Raw genomic sequence first — 20,641 nt, 5'->3', positions numbered from 1 at the left:
ATATATGAGAGAACCATTGTACAGGGAACCAAAGAGAAACTTTAACTGTCTAATAGCAAACCAACACATAAGGGTTTGTACTACTCTCAACTTCTCCTTGCCTAGGAGTGGAGCATATGCTACTGAATAGAGGGTTTGACATTTGCATAATAAGTGACCACGCTATCAGTATGACTACCTTACTCATTGTATCAGACCAGTCCAGCGAATGACATGTCTATCCCTTAAACCGCCCGAAGGAAGAAGGAAAGGTACAAGAGAAAGGAGACCAGCCAACTCACTCATTCTCTCATCCACACAATCATCTTAGGAAAGATACGAAAGTGCCCTGTTAGGGCAACTATGAGTACACAACCTGTTGGGCAGCCACCACAGTACCCAGGGTAAACGTGCCCGCAGATCTGTGGGCAACATCCTTAAGATAGAAAGAGGTGAACGTGGACTGGCATAACCAAGTACCAGCGTTCAGCACTCTATGTACAGCCAAGTTCTTTTTGAAAGCCAGAGAGGGACCAATATCCCTAACATCATGCGCTCTAGCCTGCTCAGACATGGTGGTGGAATCATCAAGAGACAATTATGCCTGTCTGATGGTTTCCTGTATCCAAAACGAGATAGTATTCCTTGACATCTCTTTCCCGTACACCCTGTGCTAACAATAAGTCTGCGGCAGCCTGGTCTAAGGTGCCGAGTCCTTTTAAGATTGCAACGCAGGGCCCGGACAGGGCACAACAAATGCTCTTGAGCATCACCACCCACAAGTCATTCAGTGATGGAATGGAAAACTAAGTGAACCTGTCATCATGCACAGAGGGAGTTTGGGTCTTGGCCACGAATTCCGGGACAAATTCGAAGGACAACGACCCCCAACCCCTGGCGTGCTTCACCTCATAGCTCAGATCGTGGAGCTCTCCTACCCTCTTGGAAGATGCCAAGGCCAGAAGGAAAACGGCCTTGAGCGTCAAGTTCCTGTCAGATGAGCAACACAAGGGCTCATATGGACTCTTAGTGAAGCTCTTGAGAACCAAGGAAACATCCCACGTCTGAGACTTGAGCTCTCTAGGAGAACTCGACTGTTCAAACCCCTTAACTAACAAGGAAAGTTTCCCAAAAGAACAGATGTCAATACCTTTAAGGCATAACACCAAACTCAGGGCCGCCCTGTAGCCTCTAATGGCAGAAATGGAGAAACGTTTCTCGTCTCTGCAGGTGGAGAAAAACCCTGTTATGACACCAATCACAGCAGATTGCTTATTGCCTTGGAAACTGAGAAGGTCGACTTTCTGAGACTGCCGGACATATGGCCTGCCGTCCTTCTGAGAAAAGCCTCTCGGAACCTCTGACAACAACTACAGCTGATCTGGGAACCACTCCACTTGAGGCCACAGTGGGGCTACCAAAGTCATCCTGAGACCCTGTGAACTTATTAGCCTGTCCAGAACTTGACAGATCAAACAAAACGGAGGGAAGGCATACACCTCCAGATTGTCTCAGGGATGTTGGAATGTGTCCTCTGCCAATGCTAAAGGATCTGGGACCACTGAACAGAATATCTCCAGCTTCCTGTTGAAGTGAGTCGCAAAAAGGTCCAACATGGGTCTACCCAAAACCTGGAAAAGCTTGTCTGCTACCACTTGATGAAGCAACCACTCAGTGCCTAGGATCTGATCCCGACGACTGAGTTTGTCTGTGACCACATTCAATTTGCCTGGGATATACCTGGCTGAGAGCTCTACCTAACCGCTGACCGCCCACTGGTGAACCTCTACGGTCAAGGCGTGAAGTTGACGAGAAACCAGGCCTTCTGTTTGTTCACATAGGCTACCACCATGGTGTTGTCCGACATGAGAACAACAGAATGACATTCTACCTTCTCCCAAAACTTCTTCAGACATAGGAAGGCTGCCTTCAACTCCAAGACGTTGATATGTTGCTGCTTGTCCTCCAAACGCCTGAAGCAATGAGGTTGCCTACATAAGGCTGACCAACCTGCGAGGGAGGCGTCTGGGAACAGAAGGAAGTCCGGTGGAAGAGAACGCAGAGGGACACCCTTCGAAAGATTCTGGTCGTCCAACCACCAACGAAGGTCTTCTCTCACTTCCAGAGACAGAGGGAACATTAACAGGGGTGAGTCCCCCGCCAGAGACCAAGAATTCTCCCAGTCTCCATTGCAGAGACCGAAGAAGAAGACGCCCATGAGGGACCAGCTTCTTCAGGGATGACAACACTCCCAGAAGAACCTGCCACTGATGAGCTGACTGATGTGGTTCCGACAGGAAGTTGCGCGCCACCACCCGCAACTTCTCCAATATCTAATCCGACAGGAAAACTTTTGCCACTGTCGTATTGATGACCATGCCCCAGTAGAGAATCCTTGACTGGGTACGAGGTTCGACATTTCCTGGTTGACTACAATACCCAGTTCCAGACAGAACCGAAGTAGACGATCCTTGTCCTGCAGCAGCTTTTCCCTGGAAACTGCCAAGACCAAGTAATCGTCAAGGTACCTCAGCAAACAGATCCCCTGAGCATGGGCCCAACTTGACATGAGAGAAGACCCCTGTGAACACTTGAGAGGCTGTTGTCAGCCTGAAGCATAGGATTTTGAACTCAAAGACCTTGTTCCCAAGAGAGAAGTGAAGGAATTTCCTGGACGTCGGATGAACAGGGATTTGGACGTATGCATCCCTTAAGTCTATCGACAGCATGAAGTCGCCTTCCCTCACGGCTGCCAACACCGAACGCAGGGTCTCCATCTTGAACCGTGTCTTCCTGATGAAGTGATTCAAGGTGGTTAGGTCGATCACAGGTCTCCATCCTCCCGACGCCTTGAGCACCAAGATGTGACTGTAAAACCCCGGAGACGGACACACCACTTCCTCTATCGCAACCTTGGTCAGCATCCTCTGCACCTCCTCCCGAAGAGCCAAGAACCTCAGAGAATCTGGAGGATATCCCTTCATGAGCTGCGGTTTGTCCAACAGAGGGGGAGAGAAATCAAATGGCAGTAGGTACCCCACCCGAAGGGTATCTACCACCCACTTCTCCGCCCCATAACACTGCCACTTGGCCCAAAGGTCTGCTAGGCAGCCCCCTCCGTGGCACAGGAGAGGGAGAGGCGCCTAACCTACTGAGGGCCCCATTACCTCTGCCCCTTGGGCCCCTTCTTGGCCTAAAGGAACGAGAGCGAAAGGGACGTTGACCCTCTGACCAAGGCTGAGTCGAATGGGAAGGTCCTACCGAACTTGAATTCCTCGATGGCCTACCAGGCGACGATCTTCTTCACTACTGCTAGACAGGGGGAGGAGGAGGAGGAGGAGGATGTCTCTGAGGATGAGACTCTGACTTAGACACAGCCTGGTGCACCAGTCTGTCTTTGGTGTCAGCCCGACGCTGGCCTATCGCATTCTAATCAGCAGAAGCTTAGCTCATAAATTAACACCGAGGTGAGCCATATATGAAAATGTCTTGCCTCCAGACTGCAACAGATTGGCAAGAGAGGATGCAGTCACCAACCCTTCTGGGAACCTGTCAGAAGCTATCTTGGCAATGACCACAGACCAGAAGTCCAGCCAAGACACCGTGAGCAACATGGAGGCTACCATAGATTCCAATGCTGAGGCATCCAGCAGAGACAAGGACGGAGCCACCAACCACACCTGCTCCAAAGTCAATCCCGGCTTCAGGCGAATGACGTCTGGGTTAAGATGGTGCGACATAAAAAAAGTAGAGTTCGTAGCATAGTACTTCCTAGTCCCGTGAGAGGCAAAAGTAGCAGCTTGGCAGAGCCCCTAGAGCGAAGCGACGTTAACCTTAGGGAAGCTGGAGAGAAGATTTGGGATACTGCAGAGCTCCCACCAAGGCTCCTAAGCAAGGAGGAGGGAAGATGACCGAACCTGAGACCTACTTTCCAAATTGTTGAACCCACGAATGAGATCAATAACTTCCGAAAAGGAAGACAAAAACTCTTGCATGTCTCCCTCCTCATGCTCAGGCAACGGGGACCGATAATGAGAAGGATGTGTAGGATCCTCTAAGGCACCTTCTTCATTAAAATTAACGGTAGGATCAGCAGAACAAAGCAGCCCGAAACACCAACAAACCTGTCTGGGCTGGGTCCAAGCATCGGCTCCCGAGACAAACACAATATAACACTAGGAACATCACTACATTCTCCTCCAACAGATGATTCATTAACATGTCCGTGAATGGTCACAGGCATGGCCGACCTACGAACATGAGTTGGATAGGAATCCCGAACACTCGAGATCGAAGGAAAATCTTCGAGAATCAAACTCTTAGAAGCATCACTGAGGGGCAGGCAAACACTCCTGCTGCAGCAACTTAACGCTCACCACCTTTGACCTGTTGACAGGCGCCTTGAGATCCTTACAGCGACGAATAGGTCTTGGAGAAGAAGGAGCACTTGCATCATGTGCATGGACAGGGGAGGTTGCAACACACTCGAGACGTGCACGGATGGGGGAAGTTGCAACAAGCCCGCAATTCGATGCAGAGGACGAAGCCACTAATACTCTCCGAAACACCAAGATTCTTGAGAACACGTCCATGTAGTTCCTCCCTCGCAAGCGAAGAAAAAGCAAAATCCTTAGCCTTAGAACTCTTGATACGCCTACGTGACGTGCAGGGGGAAGAGGGAGAAGACAGAACTAGTTCCTTAAGTGATATCTTCACAGGAGGCGGGGACAAAGCAACGCGTTCCTTCCAATGCTCCCAACCAACAAGGCAGCCAACTTAACATCCAAAACAGAGTCCAACCGCTTAAGCACTGCCTGGCATATAACCTCAGACTGATCCGCAAGAGAAGGACACAACGACGTATCCCGTGACGTCATCAACGGGGGTGACGCCACAGCTTTCCTCCGACTCGAAGAAGTGGCAACAATCACTGGCGGAGCAATACAAGATGGCTGATGTCGACTACCCATGAAGACGAGGCTGGGAGGAAGGGGGATGACCTGAGGACGAGGGGGGGGTAGCGATCCTCCAGAGAGTATGCAAGCAACCCCTCCAGGACGGGGTACCCCCTAGCCTGAGTGTCTTCCAATCGCCGCCATCTTGGACGCCTCCGACTCTGGAAGAAATGAGAATGATAAAAAAAAAAAACTCCCCCTTTCCTGGGAATCAAATAATTCCCGAAGAAGAAGGGGCGACATTACAAACATCAGCCTGGTGGCCTCCCGATACTTCCAGCGACAAATCAATGGAAGAAAAGGAAGGAGACACAGGAACAACTCTACTATGGGGGTTCAATACTGAAGGAGACGAAGCATCGGGAAGGGGCGAAAAACCTTCCCATGAAGGAAGAGTCGAAACCCTCCGATGTTCTATCTTGCTACAAAACGACTTCCACTGCTCTTAAGGCCATGCCCAGCATTCCGTGCAAAGATTCATAGTATAAAAACCAGAACGGCACCTACTGCACAATGTGGGGGTCAGCCGCTGCCGAAGCCAAAAATGAGAACAACGAAAACCTGGAATTCCTGGCCACACACGTTGACAAGGCCGAGAAGGAGCAGAAGAAGCCATAATATCTGCCAAACACACACACACACACACACACACACACACACACACACACACTAAACACAAGCGAAACGGGCAATGAACCGGGTAAAGGCCAAGAGAGGTAAACACTACTCCCGCCCAGGCGGTCAAAGAAAGACTGATGCGAGATCGCTTCACCCGATCTACACGTGCGTTGCCAGATATCACAAGATTCCTTGCTTTCATCCGTTATTTTAACCGGATCCAGCTGGGTGCTAGAAATGATCCTATTGTTAAGACCAAAGGTTTGTTCGTGTATGAACAAAGCATATCTCACCTTCAGTGGCAATCAAAAGCCCAGTGGCTCTCCACAGCCCTTGACGGAAGTCAACTTCTCTGCTTTTCTCACAAGCTTTCTTAATGTCAGCCATGAGTTTTTGCACTAATCTATCACGCTGAGATTCGTCCGTAACCATAAGTAAAAGACCAGTAATTTCGCCTTGGTAATGAGTTCGTAAACTTAAAGATTTCATAAAAGATGACGTTCGGTCACTCACGGCTTTGTGACGCTTGTCCATGGAGGAGTTCTGTTAGAATAAGAAAATAAAAAACTTTACCTTTCATCTTTAAAATCTAAGTACTGCAGTATAATAGCAATGAAAAACAATTTTCAAAAGAGAAAAAATATAAATATCTAACAACACACCTGTATACTGTTAAAGCAGCTTTAATGTTTTTTATAACAATATGATGATAATGCTTTACCTCTTACCATCAGAAATTAGATGATTTAGAACTGATGAAACTACATACTTGTGAATATCATAGGCGGTCAAACTTCTTGCCCTTATTCTAGCATCTGACTAATCCAATTTGTTAAAGTTATCACAACTCCAATTAAATTATGTACATGCAGTTTAAAAACAACTATGCTTACAAAGCTTCCTAAGTTTTTATAGAAAAATCTAGAAAATTATCTTACACATACTTTACACACACTAAAACAAGGTGGGATCTAGTTTATGTTCCCCACCCTAAGAATACTGGCATCTACAAGCTGTGGTAAGAAAAATATGAAAGCCTTCTCTACCAAAAAGTAATTACGTATTTGAATAGAAATTAAAGCCAAAAACATTATCAAGTAAAATAATGTTCTTAGAAGCTAGAACCAAAAATATTAAGGTTATTGTGGAAGGTCAGTACTGCCTAGGTATAGCATGGTGTCAGATGCATCCACCCTTAATTAAGGTTATTGTGGAAGGTCAGTACTGCCTAGGTATGGCATGGTGTCAGATGCATCCACCCCTAATATAGTATGTTCCATGAAATGAGTATTACACCACTGCAATAGTTAGCAAATAAAGAAATACCTTTGAAAAGGAAAGGGATGGGAAAATAATTTGCAATTTTGAAGATGTTCTTATGATATAACTCAGTCATGAGGCTTCTAAAATGAGTACATATAATGATTGGATAGCAATACAGAAGGTACTACCTTTGATATACATTACAAAATAACAATTACAGCCCATGAACAACAACCAAGAACTGTAAGTTATGCAACATAAATAAACCGAGGCAAAAGTAGTTGGCTGCACCAAATCTATACTTACAGCTCAACAAAACTTTACAGCAACAATAAGCTGATGCCACAGAAATTTACATCATGGATATTGATCTTTAAAATATATTCTAACAAAAGTTTAGACTGCTAGAGGGGTGGTTCGAGGTGGGCCTTTAACTGTTAAGACCTCAGGTTTGTTAGTTATGAAAATACAAATTAGTTACAAATTTGGTATTTGGTTCATACACGAAACAAACCTTCGGTCTTAACATTAGGATAGACTTACTATTGGAGGGAGGTAAGTCTCTACAACTGACTGGAAGTTTGCCACCTATCCATTTCCGAATATATAGGGAAATTCTAGAGAATGGACAATGAACCTAGGACCAAAGATATAAGCGGATCTATTGGTTTCCTCCACTGGGTGTAGATACCATTCTACTGTTTACTCTTGTCCCTTGCGACTGGATCGACCTTCACCCCTCTTTCCTTATTATCCAGAGGGGTGTGTTGCTACTGAAAAGTATATCATCAGCTAAGATAGCTTCACAGTATGGCTGACCATCTCACCTGCATCTAGTCCGTTCCAGCACATGACGGTACTCTCCTTCATATTGCCCGTATTTAGTTAAAGGAGTAGGAAGAAAGTAGTAAAGAAAAAAGACCAGTCATCCCATTCATTCTACTTTCATACCTTCATCTTAGACTAGACGCAAACTGACCCGCCAGGGGCACTGGATGAACTATATCACTTGTTGGGCCGCCACCACTGGACCCAAGGAAAAGGTGTCCAAGGATCTATGGGCAACTCTTTCAAATAAAATGAGGTGAAAGTTGTTTGGCGCTTCCACACGCCAGCTTTCAGAATTTTATCACAGACATTTGTTTTTCTTCTTAAATGCTAGGGAAGCACTCACACCCCTGATGTCATGAGCTCTAGCTCCCACCTGGCTATCTGACCCTCTGTCTTCTGCAGTATAAGCATTTTCTGATTGTCTCCCTTAGCCAAAATGATATTGTATTCTTGGACACTTCCTTCTTGTTCCGTCCTGTACTTACGAACAACCTCTGGCACCCCGGACCGCCTGAGGTGCCTTGTTCTCTTTAAGTACTCCCTTAGTGCCCTGACGGGGCACAGGAGCATTTCAGCTTGTCGTGTCTACAAAGTCTGCCAAGGAAGGTATGGTAAAGGAGTCGAATCTGCCGTCTACTATTGTTGGATTTTGGGTCTTTGCCACGAATTCTGGGACAAACTCACACACCATTGATCTCCAACCTCTCGAGTGCTTTATGAGATATGAGAGGCCATGTAGCTCCCCCACCCTTTTGGTTGAAGCCAGGGCCAATAAGAAGACTGTCTTCAGGGTCAGGCTCCTATCCGTGGACTGCCTTAGTGGTTCGTAAGGGGGTTTTGTCAGACTACTCAGTACCTTGGTCAGTATCCCAATCTGGGGTTTTTTTTTAGCTCCTTTGGTGGGCCATGGACTGTTCCAAAGCTCCTCATCAGCATGGCCAACTCCCATGAAGACGATATGTCCACTCCTTTCATTCGTAAGACTGAGGCTAGAGCAGCCCTGTACCCCTTCACTGCAGATACAGACATATGTTTTTCTGTTCTGAGATATATCAGAAAGTCCGCTAACTGCTGAATAGTGGTACCGAGTGGAGACACGTTCCCCCTACGACACCAATCACAGTATGCTGACCCACTTCCCTTGGTATACTGTCGCAGATGATTTTCTGATATTACCTGCCATCTGAGTTGCTGCTTTCTGCGAAAACCCTCGCTCTCGGAGGAGATACTTGACAGTCTCCACCCGTGAAGCGATAGGGACTTCACCGACTGGTGGTACCTCTCCACGTGAGGCTGACACAGAAGGGTTGCTCCATGAGGTAACTCTCTTGGCACATCTACTAGGAGTTCCAGTAGGTCTGGAAACCACTCTGCTTTCGGCCATAACGGGGCTACCAGGGTCATCTTGAGGTTCTGAGACCGCATTACCCTGTTCAGAACCTGACGGATTAGACAAAATGGAGGAGAAAATGCGTACACGTCCAGATTGTCCCAGGGGTGTTGTAGCGCATCTTCTGCTGCTGCCTCTGCGTCCGGGACTACTGAACAATACACTTCCAACTTTTTGTTGTACCTGGTTGCGAATAGGTCTATGATCGGTCCTTCCCACAACATGAGCATCCTGTCCACTACCTGTTGGTGTAGGGACCACTCCGTTCCCAGAATCTGATCCCTGCGGCTCAACTTGTCGGCCACTATGTTTCTTTTTCCGGAATATACCTGGCCTTGATGTCTACCAGGTTCTCTATAGCCACTGGTGAAGTGAACTGTCATCACATGTAACTGCCGAGAAACTAGGCCTCCTTGCTTGTTTATATAAGCTACTACTGTGGTGTTGTGACATCAATACCACCGAGTGTCCCTTTACTCTCTCCCTGAATTCTTGTAGAGCCAGGAAAGCTGCTTTCAACTCCAGCACGTTTATATGGAGTTCTCTGTCCTTGCAACTCCATTTTGCTGACACCATCAACTCCTCCATATGGGCTCCCCAGCCTTCTAGTGATGCATCCGAGAACAGCAAGAGGTCTGGGGAGGATTGTTGAAGGGGGACACCCACAATGTCAGATTGTCGTCGTCCACCCACCACAGCAAGTCTTTCCTCACTTCTGCCTTTGACAAGTGAATTTGCTCGTACGGGTGATCTACTGTTGGTGACCAAAACTCTTCATCCTCCATTGTAGGGACCGAAGGTGTAGCCTTCCTTGTGGTACTAGCTTCTCCAGGGAGGTTAGGATTCCCAGCAAACACCACCTGCCACTGTCTTGCTGGCTGTGTCTGCTTTCCCAGAAAGGCATTCACCACTTGTTTGCATTTCTGTACTCTTTGGTCTGTCGGGAATACTTTGGCTTGTGTTGTGTCTATCACCATTCCCAGATATTCCAAACGTTGACTTGGATCCAGCTGCGACTTCTGCTGATTCACCACAATACCTAGGCTGTGACAAAGCTGCAGGAGGGTCGCCCTGTCCCTGAGTAATTTTTCTCCCTGGACTTTGCTATCACCAGCCAATCGTCCAGATATCTTATCAGCCTGATCCCCTGAGCGTGCGCCCATGCCGACACGAGGGTGAACACTCTTGTAAAAACTTGAGGAGACGTTGTCAATCCGAAGCACAGGACCTTGAACTCGAAAGCTTTCCCTGCAAGACTGAAGCGGAGAAATTTCCTTGAAGACTGATGGAACTGGTATCTGAAAGTATGCGTCCTTTAGATCGACTGTCAGCATAAAGTCTCCGATTCTGACTGCTTGTAGAACCGTTTTCGGAGTTTCCATCTTGAAACTGGTTTTCCTTATAAACAGATTCAGCGTTGACAGGTCTATTACTGTCCTTCCCCACTCCCCGTTGGATTTGGGTACCAGGAAAATCCTGCTGTAGAAGCCTTTTGTCGGACTGCATACTTGTTGCACAGCTCCTTTTTTCCATCATCTTCTTCACTTCGTCCTGCAGAATAGTGGCCTTCTGAGATCTGTGGGCATAAGTGACGTGGGGTAATGGTTGATCTGTCAGGGGCGGGGTTACCCCGAACGGAATCAAATACCCAATCCTGAGAACATCCACCACCCACTGCTCTGCCCCTAGTTCCTGCCACACCTTCCAGTGATTTGCCAGGCAACCCCCCACTGGTGTGGCCGAGTGATGGGAGGCGCCCATCCTATCTTCTTGAGCCTCTCCCCCTTCCCCTATTGCCCCTTCCTCTGTTGTTTCTATTGTGAAAGGGCCGATGAGTTATCCTCTTTGGGGAAGAGGGTCTTGTGACTCTATTAGGGATGCTAGTCTCACTGGTTTCTTTCGAGACATCTGCTGTTGTCTTCCCTCCAAAGGAATAGTTTGACTGTTAGAGGTTTCCTAACTGCCTGTTGCACCAACCTATCGTTAGTGTCCATCCTTCTTCTATCTATCGCTTCTTCCAGTATGACCTCTGGCAACAGTAGTTGCGATTCCAAGATATCCCCATTCCTCATTGCTAACAGGGAATCCAATCCACATTGCGGCTTAGTCTAGCCAATGCTGCATCTCTCCTCATTAGCAGGTATATTTGCCCAAACATTGGCACTTACGTTTGTCAGGTACGCAATCGCCTTGGACCCTGACTGTAGTAATCTAATGAACAATGGTTCATCTACTACTTTCCTTGTTGCTTCCGAGGATGCAATTTTCGCCACTGCTGTTGACCAAAGGTCTAACCAGGACGCAGCCTGAAAGACAGAAGAAGCTGTTGCTTCTTAACGTGGCAGCCTCTTGGTACGTCATCGAAGGGCACTCCATTTTAACCTGATCCAAGGTTAATCCAGGCCTTAACCTTACAAACATTAGGGTTCATTTGTCTAAGACAGCAAAGGGACCTTCGGTGTCGTATAATATTTCCTTTGCTTTATCATTGGAGGGGGAATAAATTTAAATGATCTATTAGATCTTAAGGAATTATCCCTCCCTGCAATCTTTGCGTTTACGTGTTGCAAGACCGATTCCGCATGACTCGAGCAAGGCAATTCATACGACACCTTGGGTATCCCTCTTTAGTCCAAACGCCATGTCAATTCCAGGAGGAAGCATACTGGCCGGTGTTTCTGTCTTCTCCGAAAGGCTATTGAATTGACGAATCAAATCAATAACCTCTGCATACGAGGCCAGAAACTCTTGGTTTTTTCTCCTTCCTCCCGGCTCTAGTGTACCACTCTCCGCTCTACGAGAGATGTTGTCTCGCCTCTATCTTCTGACAGACGGCCCGGAATTCCACGGCCGCCTGCCCCTACGGCCGCGGCCTCTTTGATCTTTGCTGGCCGCTGTTGGCTCGATCCCAGATAGTCAGCAGGGGAACGAGAACGTCTCACTCTTTCTCTGCTCACGGATCTAGAGCGAGAATCTCGTCTAGATCTCCAAGATGAAGGCTCCCTTAAGACAGAGTAAGTTCGTCTTTATTAGCATTGGCATCGTTTTCGAGCGTCGGCGAGCCAGGCCTCGGCCGGTTCTATCCAGACGGACACTGCCTTCCACGAAAACGTATCCGCCGAGGTTGCCAACCCTCTATTTTTTGTACTTTTAATAGGAGCCTTATCGTCCTTCGTACGTATTTTGAACGGCCTTACGGGCGAAACTGGGATCTGCATTCCATCCTCGCTGCACCTTTCGCCGCCAAAATCGTCGATTTTACCAGAGGTATCGGCAGTTTTTGCGATCCGAACTGGCAACTCCGCCTCGGCCGCTAGCTCGCCGGCCGTCACCTCTCTCGCTTGTTCGGACTCTTGCGAACGGCTTCGTCTGGCAACCTTGTGCTTAATAGCCACTGATTTTCCGACCTTCTTGCTGATTGGAAATGACAGTCTTCGTCCGAAGGAGAGGAAGAATTGATTCTTCTCCTCTTGGCCCGAGGATCCGCTAGGAACTCCCGAATCCTCCTCCAACGCTTGACTGACGCTCGCCGTGACGTTTATCGGACTTAGCGATGACGCCGAACTAGAGGAAGAAGACGAAGAAGGCGAATCACACTTTTTCTTTTTGTCTCTCTTATTCATTCTCTCCTCTATATCCTGTAACTTCTGCATTACAGTTGCATTGACGGATCATAAGGCGTATTAGCGTCTGGGTGCAGCGAAAAAGGCCGAGAATCGGTCTGTGACGTCATCACGCCTGCCATCTCAGAGTGTGACGTATGTTGTGACGTCATCGCTCTCGTAGGGAGAGACTGAGAGGTTTCCTGCTGGTAACCGCACGTTTGCTGCCCAAATTACCTCCCACGTTCTGCATCGCTGTAAATACTGAGTGGGATGGAGAAGCAGCGGCATTAATTCCCATAAATTGCAAGCCCGGGGGATGAGGAACATTCAGCGCTGCCGGCCCCTGCTGGAACCGTGACGTCATATAATGCGCAAGCAGACCATCCAAGGTTGGTACGCCTGGTAGGCCTAGCGCTGACCACGTACCATCTAACCTATGCGCTTGCGTAGCAGGAGCCTGGAACAAAGATGGCGGATCTCCCCCTCTACTTGCGGGAACAAAGGAGAGTGCAATTATTCATAAAATTACCCAAGGCCCCTCCTGACGTTTTCCGATACAGAACCGCTAGGAGAACCGAATCGGGGTATGAGACAATTCAAAAGCAGGTGGAGAAACATATGGAGCAGCCTGGTTTATTTACCGATACAAAAGAAGCCGGTAAGGTTTGGTATCCAAAGATGGCGTCACCCCCCTTCTTTGTATTGGCTTTTCCCATAGAACTTCTTCCACTGTTCCACCGACCAACCGCGACAAACAGAACACGGATTAGTAACCGTACATACGTTTTCCCTGCACCTACTACACGTTGGATGAGATCCGTCGACACCGAGGTTAGGAACCTAGAACAAGGGAAGCCACTGACTCCTGGGCATTTCCTTTGTCTCCTCTTCGAAGCGGTAGACGATCCCGATGTTGAGGCAAAATTCTCCATCATACCACGTATACACTCTTACCACACTGATCACACTTGGAGAAAGAAAAGGAATGAAAAATAAAAATGAAATGGATAAAGAACGGGCAAACTGAAAAAACCGGCTTTAAATGAGATAGACAGTAACACGTCTTATCTTAAAGGCGGTAGGAAAATAACTGATGGGTCACAGGTAGCCGTGGGCATTCTGGGTATACATGCCCCGTGACCTGGTATAGATGCCATTAGTCCCTGGATCTCACAAGTGTAATTTTAATTCTACCGTTTCCAGCTTGGCGCTAGTAAATCCTAATGTTAAGACCGAAGGTTTGTTTCGTGTATGAACAAATAACAATTACAGCCCATGAACAACAACCAAGAACTGTAAGTTATGCAACATAAATAAACCGAGGCAAAAGTAGTTGGCTGCACCAAATCTATACTTACAGCTCAACAAAACTTTACAGCAACAATAAGCTGATGCCACAGAAATTTACATCATGGATATTGATCTTTAAAATATTTATTCTACAAAATAAAGGCTGTTGAGCAAAGCACTGGGGTACTTTCAGCAAGATAAAGAGATAAGTATAAGGATAAATGTGGGTGCAGCTAGGGGCTAAAGTGATGCTGCAAACACCTTTTAGTAATGCCTACAGTTCACCATGTGAGGTGCACTGATGACACTTTCCCCCAACAGAGAGTATGACAATAAAAAAAGATCCAAAGATAACCTCTCTCTAACCAACAAAGATTTGTCTTATAACTAAGGATGAATGCATATGAAGCTAGAAATACAAGAATGTTTCAGAGAAGGGATCAAAAGCTGGAAGCATATTTATGAAGACGAAGAATGTACTCAGTGGCTTCCAGTCAGAACTGGGAACCATGAATGAAAAATAAAAATACTATATGTAAATATATAAAAAATGAAAATACTATATGTAAATATAACCTAAGTGCTAAATCTCTAAATAAATCACATCCTCCTTACAGTCACAGTTTCTGGGGGTAAATGAACTTCTTGAAATTAAGAATATAAAGCAAACTACGAGAGACTCAGTCTCAGTGATTCCAAATTGGCTATCCATTTGCTGATCTTCCTCGCTTTGTCATTGACAAACTGCCACAGCTTATTAAATAAGACAATATAGTGGACAGAGCTTATCTGGAGAAGTTGCTATTTTCCACCACACATCAAAAACAGTCATTTAACCAGACATATTGAAGAAGTTGGATACTCCAGTAGGAAGAAAGTTAAGAAAATGGGATAAAAAATGCGAGGGGTGCTGAAAGGATGCTACAAGGTCTTTCTTCTGGTCTTCAGTACCAATATAAATTTATTCTAAGCTTAAAACCGAGACTTGTATCTATAAAAGATAGGAGAGATTTCCAAGTAATTCTTCTTTTCATGCTAATGCTTATTTGTAATCAATAACTTGGTTAAGAATAAAATCAAGAAAAGCGGTCAGATGGTGTAGTAGACCAAAAATAGCTAACTGTCCTAACTTTCATACAGTTTTTTTTGCTAACATTACTTCCTAAAGACAGTTTTAATAATACTACTGTCAGCTTCTGAAATGGTTATGAAAAGACAACTTAGATGAAGGAAAATCCATCACTTGAAAACGACTAAACAAATGAAAAAACTATTACCTAATAAAATGGTAGTTATGTATTGAAAGAATATCTATACCTACACAGTTTTAAATTTTGAAAAGCAAAACATACCAATGACCCGTGAGAGGTGCTAAGGCCAGCGTACTGCATGACAGATTCTGTTGCAAGGGCAAGACCTGAATGGGATGAGAGGTTAGTTTGATCAAGATGGGTCTGATAGTTCTGGAGATGAGACCGCGTTGCTTCAGGTGCCCATTTCATAGCTTCCTGAAGAATTCCTTGGCAACGTGCAGCAAAATCACTGACAGTATGCTGCAAAAATGATACAATATAATTTGAAAATACTCTGTAGTGCACATTGTTTTCTTATTTTCTATTCATTATTTACTTACTTTTGAGATAGTTACAAAACAATTAATTTAAGAATTAATAAGATCTCAGAATATATTGTACTGATAACTACTGTACTGTATATATTACACATGGTATCTATACTCATCTGGCATTAAAGGAATCTTGCAAGCCAGAATATGAAAATAACTTTGATTGTTGTGGCGTTAAAGACCTTTTGGTTATAGTCATTAGTGCATTGGTTTTATAAACAATTATATTAGGAAGTACACTTCAATAAAATGCCTATACAATTCATGTATTAACAAAACAATTGTCATAAAAATAAATCTTACCTCTCTGGCATCAAGAGTATCCATAAGTGTAATGGAGAATGGAGTATTTGGAATAGGAATTGTTGGATTAGCATCATTTGGATCTAACTGGAGTGAGTAACCAAGAACTTGAAGAATGTCCAAAATTGTCCTTAACACATTTCCATTCCATAGTAGTAATGGGAACCTGATATGGAAGTAAAAACGAGAAAAAATTACATTATATCAACATGTATAAAAAACAGAGGTGAGTACTGTACAAAATGAAGTACATAATCATGGTGTACTGCTAGTGACTTATAGAGCTGGAATTTACCCCACTACCTAATGACCCACCATGCAATTAAATACATCCCTGATGACCACAGCATAAACTTGGAAACTTCTTTGATGAAACATTTCTAAATGAAGCCTATGGGGTGCCCAACTTCTGAACATCTTGCAACTTATGGATGGAATGGGGATCTGCATGTTTAATTAATTATCAACACTAGGATAACACTCATCCCTTGCAGTGAGATTGGCTTATTAGTGGTAGAGTGTAGAAAGAAGGACCACCTTGGAAGACAGCTGTGACCTTCTGAAGTGACCAAACTTGAATAATCTCTTTTCTGTAATGTTAAGATCCTACAAAAGAATACCGATTTCCAATACGACAAGTTCTCATTTTTGGCCAGGAATGAACCACTTTTTAGAGCAAATGGGTTCTGAACTGAGGCGACAGCTAAAGTCAACCTTAAAGAACCTTAATCAATGACAAGGGAATAGGATCCCATTCAGGAGCAGGTCATTGAAGTATAAAGGACCAGAGAATGGACCTTAACGACTTTAGCACTGAAGACTGCCAAATCCATTGAGAAAGGGCTCTGACAGCTCAGCTCTGTCCACCATAATTGTGGTAGTGGTAAGGTCCATGTCCTGAAACAGGTGAATCAAAAAATATTAAGAATTGTTTCAGTTACAATTTCAACCTGGCGCTCTCTGGTGAAGTAATCCAATCACAGTTGCTATGTACATACTGGTATTGACAGACAGACAAAGTCTGTAGTTACTGCACCAGGTACCTACCAAAGTTAGAGGCATAATTTTCATGGTAGACTAGATTTAGAAAATCCACACATGAGGTATCCATTGTAGCATGCAAATACACAAAGCTGGTTTAAATTTATGGCTCACCTGTCGACAAGTTTGGAGAGCAACTTATCTGCTACTCGTCTGATCTTGACCTGAGTATGGTTGAAATGAGTTAACAGGAACTGAGCATGAAGAACAAGTAGTTTTACAAGCCGTTCATCACGTGGCTGGTGGCTTACTCGCTCCAAGAATATGCTGAACACCTTCTCACTAACTCTATAGAAAAAATACATCAATGTGTTACATTTATCAACTAAATACATCTTGGCATTTCCATTAAAATATACATGAATTATGAATATAACAATATGTGACAGGATTCATAATATGTAAAAGAATAGGACTTGAGACTAAAATTAACCATCACATCTTTGAAGCAAATCATGTATAACTTTGTGATACTTTAAATACAACTTACAAATGTTTACTTAAAAATCTCATTCTATTCCAAAAGTTATATCAGTTTCTGAATAAGTCACAAGTAGCAAATACTGTATACAATTCATAATGCTAGATTTCCTTCACTGTAAATCAACTACTGCACTAAACCAATCATGCTTTGCAAAACTTTACAGACATTCATTCAAAAATCTATTAAATTTGCTACTTACCTATTTATACAAGTCCACATTTCATATTTATCATTCTGAATGGCAGGGTCTAAGAGATATTCAAACATAGGGTTGAAATATGCTTCTGGAGAACTTTTCACCCTATTAGAGAAAACATTTTGCATTATTTACTGGACTGAATAATAATAATAATAATAATAATAATAATAATAATAATAATAATAATAATAATAATAATAATAATAATAAAGGCGCCTGGAAAAGCAAATCATGGTGATGAGATCTGACTTGAGTAAACTGAAAGAGATGGCGGAAAAAAGGCTAAGAAGCAAGAAAACAAGGGAGGAACTCAACGAGAAATACAAAGTACAAGAGAGGGGACTAAACAACACAATAGAAGATGTAAAACAGAGGCTTAAGGCCAAAGCACACAAGATCCAACGGTACATGAACAGGAATAAGGGATACCAACAGAACAAACTATTCGGAACCAACCAGAAAAGACTATACAGCCAACTAAGAGGGGACGACAACCACCCAGAAATTCCTGAAGCCGAACCAAGTAAGAGACTCTGGGAAAACATATGGAGCAATCCGGTATCACACAACAAACATGCAACATGGCTCCAGGAAGTCAAGGAAGAAGAAACAGGGAGAATAAAACAAAGATTCACAGAGATCACGACAGACACAGTCAGACACCAACTAAAGAAAATGCCAAACTGGAAAACCCCAGGTCCCGATGAAGTCCATGGATACTGGCTCAAAAACTTCAAGGCCCTACACCCACGAATAGCAGAACAACTCCAGCATTGTATCTCAAATCACCAAGCACCCAAATGGATGACCACAGGAAGAACATCCTTAGTACAAAAAGACAAGAGTAAGGGAAATATAGCCAGTAACTACAGGCCTATCACCTGCCTACCAATAATGTGGAAGTTACTAACAGGTATCATCAGTGAAAGGCTATACAACTACCTAGAGGAGACAAACACCATCCCCTACCAACAGAAAGGCTGCAGAAGGAAGTGTAGGGGCACAAAAGACCAGCTCCTGATAGACAAAATGGTAATGAAGAACAGTAGGAGAAGGAAAACCAACCTAAGCATGGCATGGATAGACTATAAGAAAGCCTTCGACATGATACCACACACATGGCTAATAGAATGCCTGAAAATATATGGGGCAGAGGAAAATACCATCAGCTTCCTCAAAAATACAATGCGCAACTGGAATACAATACTTACAAGCTCTGGAATAAGACTAGCAGAGGTTAATATCAGGAGAGGGATCTTCCAGGGCGACTCACTGTCCCCACTACTCTTCGTAGTAGCCATGATTCCCATTACAAAAGTACTACAGAAGATGGATGCCGGGTACCAACTCAAGAAAAGAGGCAACAAAATCAACCATCTGATGTTCATGGACGACATCAAGCTGTATGGTAAGAGCATCAAGGAAATAGATACCCTAATCCAGACTGTAAGGATTGTATCTGGGGACATCAGAATGGAGTTTGGAATAGAGAAATGCGCCTTAGTCAACATACAAAAAGGCAAAGTAACGAGAACTGAAGGGATAAAGCTACCAGATGGGAGCAACATCAAACACATAGATGAGACAGGATACAAATACCTGGGAATAATGGAAGGAGGAGATATAAAACACCAAGAGATGAAGGACACGATCAGGAAAGAATATATGCAGAGACTCAAGGCGATACTCAAGTCAAAACTCAACGCCGGAAATATGATAAAAGCCATAAACACATGGGCAGTGCCAGTAATCAGATACAGCGCAGGAATAGTGGAATGGACGAAGGCAGAACTCCGCAGCATAGATCAGAAAACCAGGAAACAAATGACAATACACAAAGCCCTACACCCAAGAGCAAATACGGACAGACTATACATAACACGAAAGGAAGGAGGGAGAGGACTACTAAGTATAGAGGACTGCGTCAACATTGAAAACAGAGCACTGGGGCAATATCTGAAAACCAGTGAAGACGAGTGGCTAAAGAGTGCAGAAGAGACTAATAAAAGTAGACGAAGACCCAGAAATATACAGAGACAGGAGAAAGGACAGAAAGAACAGAGGACTGGCACAACAAACCAATGCACGGACAAATACATGAGACAGACTAAAGAACTAGCCAGCGATGACAATTGGCAATGGCTACAGAGGGGAGAGCTAAAGAAGGAAACTGAAGGAATGATAACAGCGGCACAAGATCAGGCCCTAAGAACCAGATATGTTCAAAGTACGATAGACGGAAATAACATCTCTCCCATATGTAGGAAGTGCAATACGAAAAATGAAACCATAAACCACATAGCAAGTGAGTGCCCGGCACTTGCACAGAACCAGTACAAAAAGAGGCATGATTCAGTGGCAAAAGCCCTCCACTGGAGCCTGTGCAAGAAACATCAGCTACCTTGCAGTAATAAGTGGTAGAGCACACCAACCTGAGGGAGTGATAGATAAAACGATCACGCAAAGATCCTCTGGGACTATGGTATCAGAACGGATAGGGTGATACGTGCAAATAGACCAGACGTGACGTTGATTGACAAAGTCAAGAAGAAAGTATCACTCATTGATGTCGCAATACCATGGGACACCAGAGTTGAAGAGAAAGAGAGGGAAAAAATGGATAAGTATCAAGATCTGAAAATAGAAATAAGAAGGATATGGGATATGCCAGTGGAAATCATACCCATAATCATAGGAGCACTAGGCACGATCCCAAGATCCCTGAAAAGGAATCTAGAAAAAAATATAAGAGGCCCCTTGGGAAGTAGCTCCAGGTCTCATGCAGGAAGAAGCTGTGAATACCCTAGAAACGGCAACATAGTAAGAAAAGTGATGGACTCCTAAGGAGGCAGGATGCAACCCCGGAACCCCACACTATAAATACCACCCAGTCGAATTGGAGGACTGTGATAGAGCAAAAAAAAAAAAAAAAAAAAAAAAAAAAAAAAAAACAAAAAAATAATAATAATAATAATAATAATATAATAATAAAAATAATAATAATAATAATAATAACTACAGGCCTATCACCTGCCTACCAATAATGTGGAAGTTACTAA

The 20,641-nt window shown here is 44.3% G+C and overlaps 1 protein-coding gene across 5 annotated transcripts in view; it reads right to left on the bottom strand.

The window, feature by feature from the left end:
- The window catches only part of LOC135205641 (phosphatidylinositol 4-kinase alpha-like), a 259,138-nt gene that overhangs the window by 88,864 nt on the left and 149,633 nt on the right, over positions 1 to 20,641 (bottom strand). For all 5 annotated transcript variants that reach the window (XM_064236454.1, XM_064236453.1, XM_064236456.1 and 2 more), the window contains 5 exons: positions 17,583 to 17,684; positions 17,014 to 17,187; positions 15,859 to 16,024; positions 15,284 to 15,484; positions 5,846 to 6,095 (listed from right to left, as the gene is read on the bottom strand). In XM_064236454.1, coding sequence (XP_064092524.1) covers positions 5,846 to 6,095; positions 15,284 to 15,484; positions 15,859 to 16,024; positions 17,014 to 17,187; positions 17,583 to 17,684 — 893 coding nt within the window. The remainder of the gene's footprint in view (positions 1 to 5,845; positions 6,096 to 15,283; positions 15,485 to 15,858; positions 16,025 to 17,013; positions 17,188 to 17,582; positions 17,685 to 20,641) is intronic.

This window comes from Macrobrachium nipponense, chromosome 24 (genome assembly GCF_015104395.2).
Source record: "Macrobrachium nipponense isolate FS-2020 chromosome 24, ASM1510439v2, whole genome shotgun sequence".
NCBI lineage: Eukaryota > Metazoa > Arthropoda > Malacostraca > Decapoda > Palaemonidae > Macrobrachium > Macrobrachium nipponense.
This window is presented reverse-complemented; position numbering and strand designations above follow the sequence as displayed.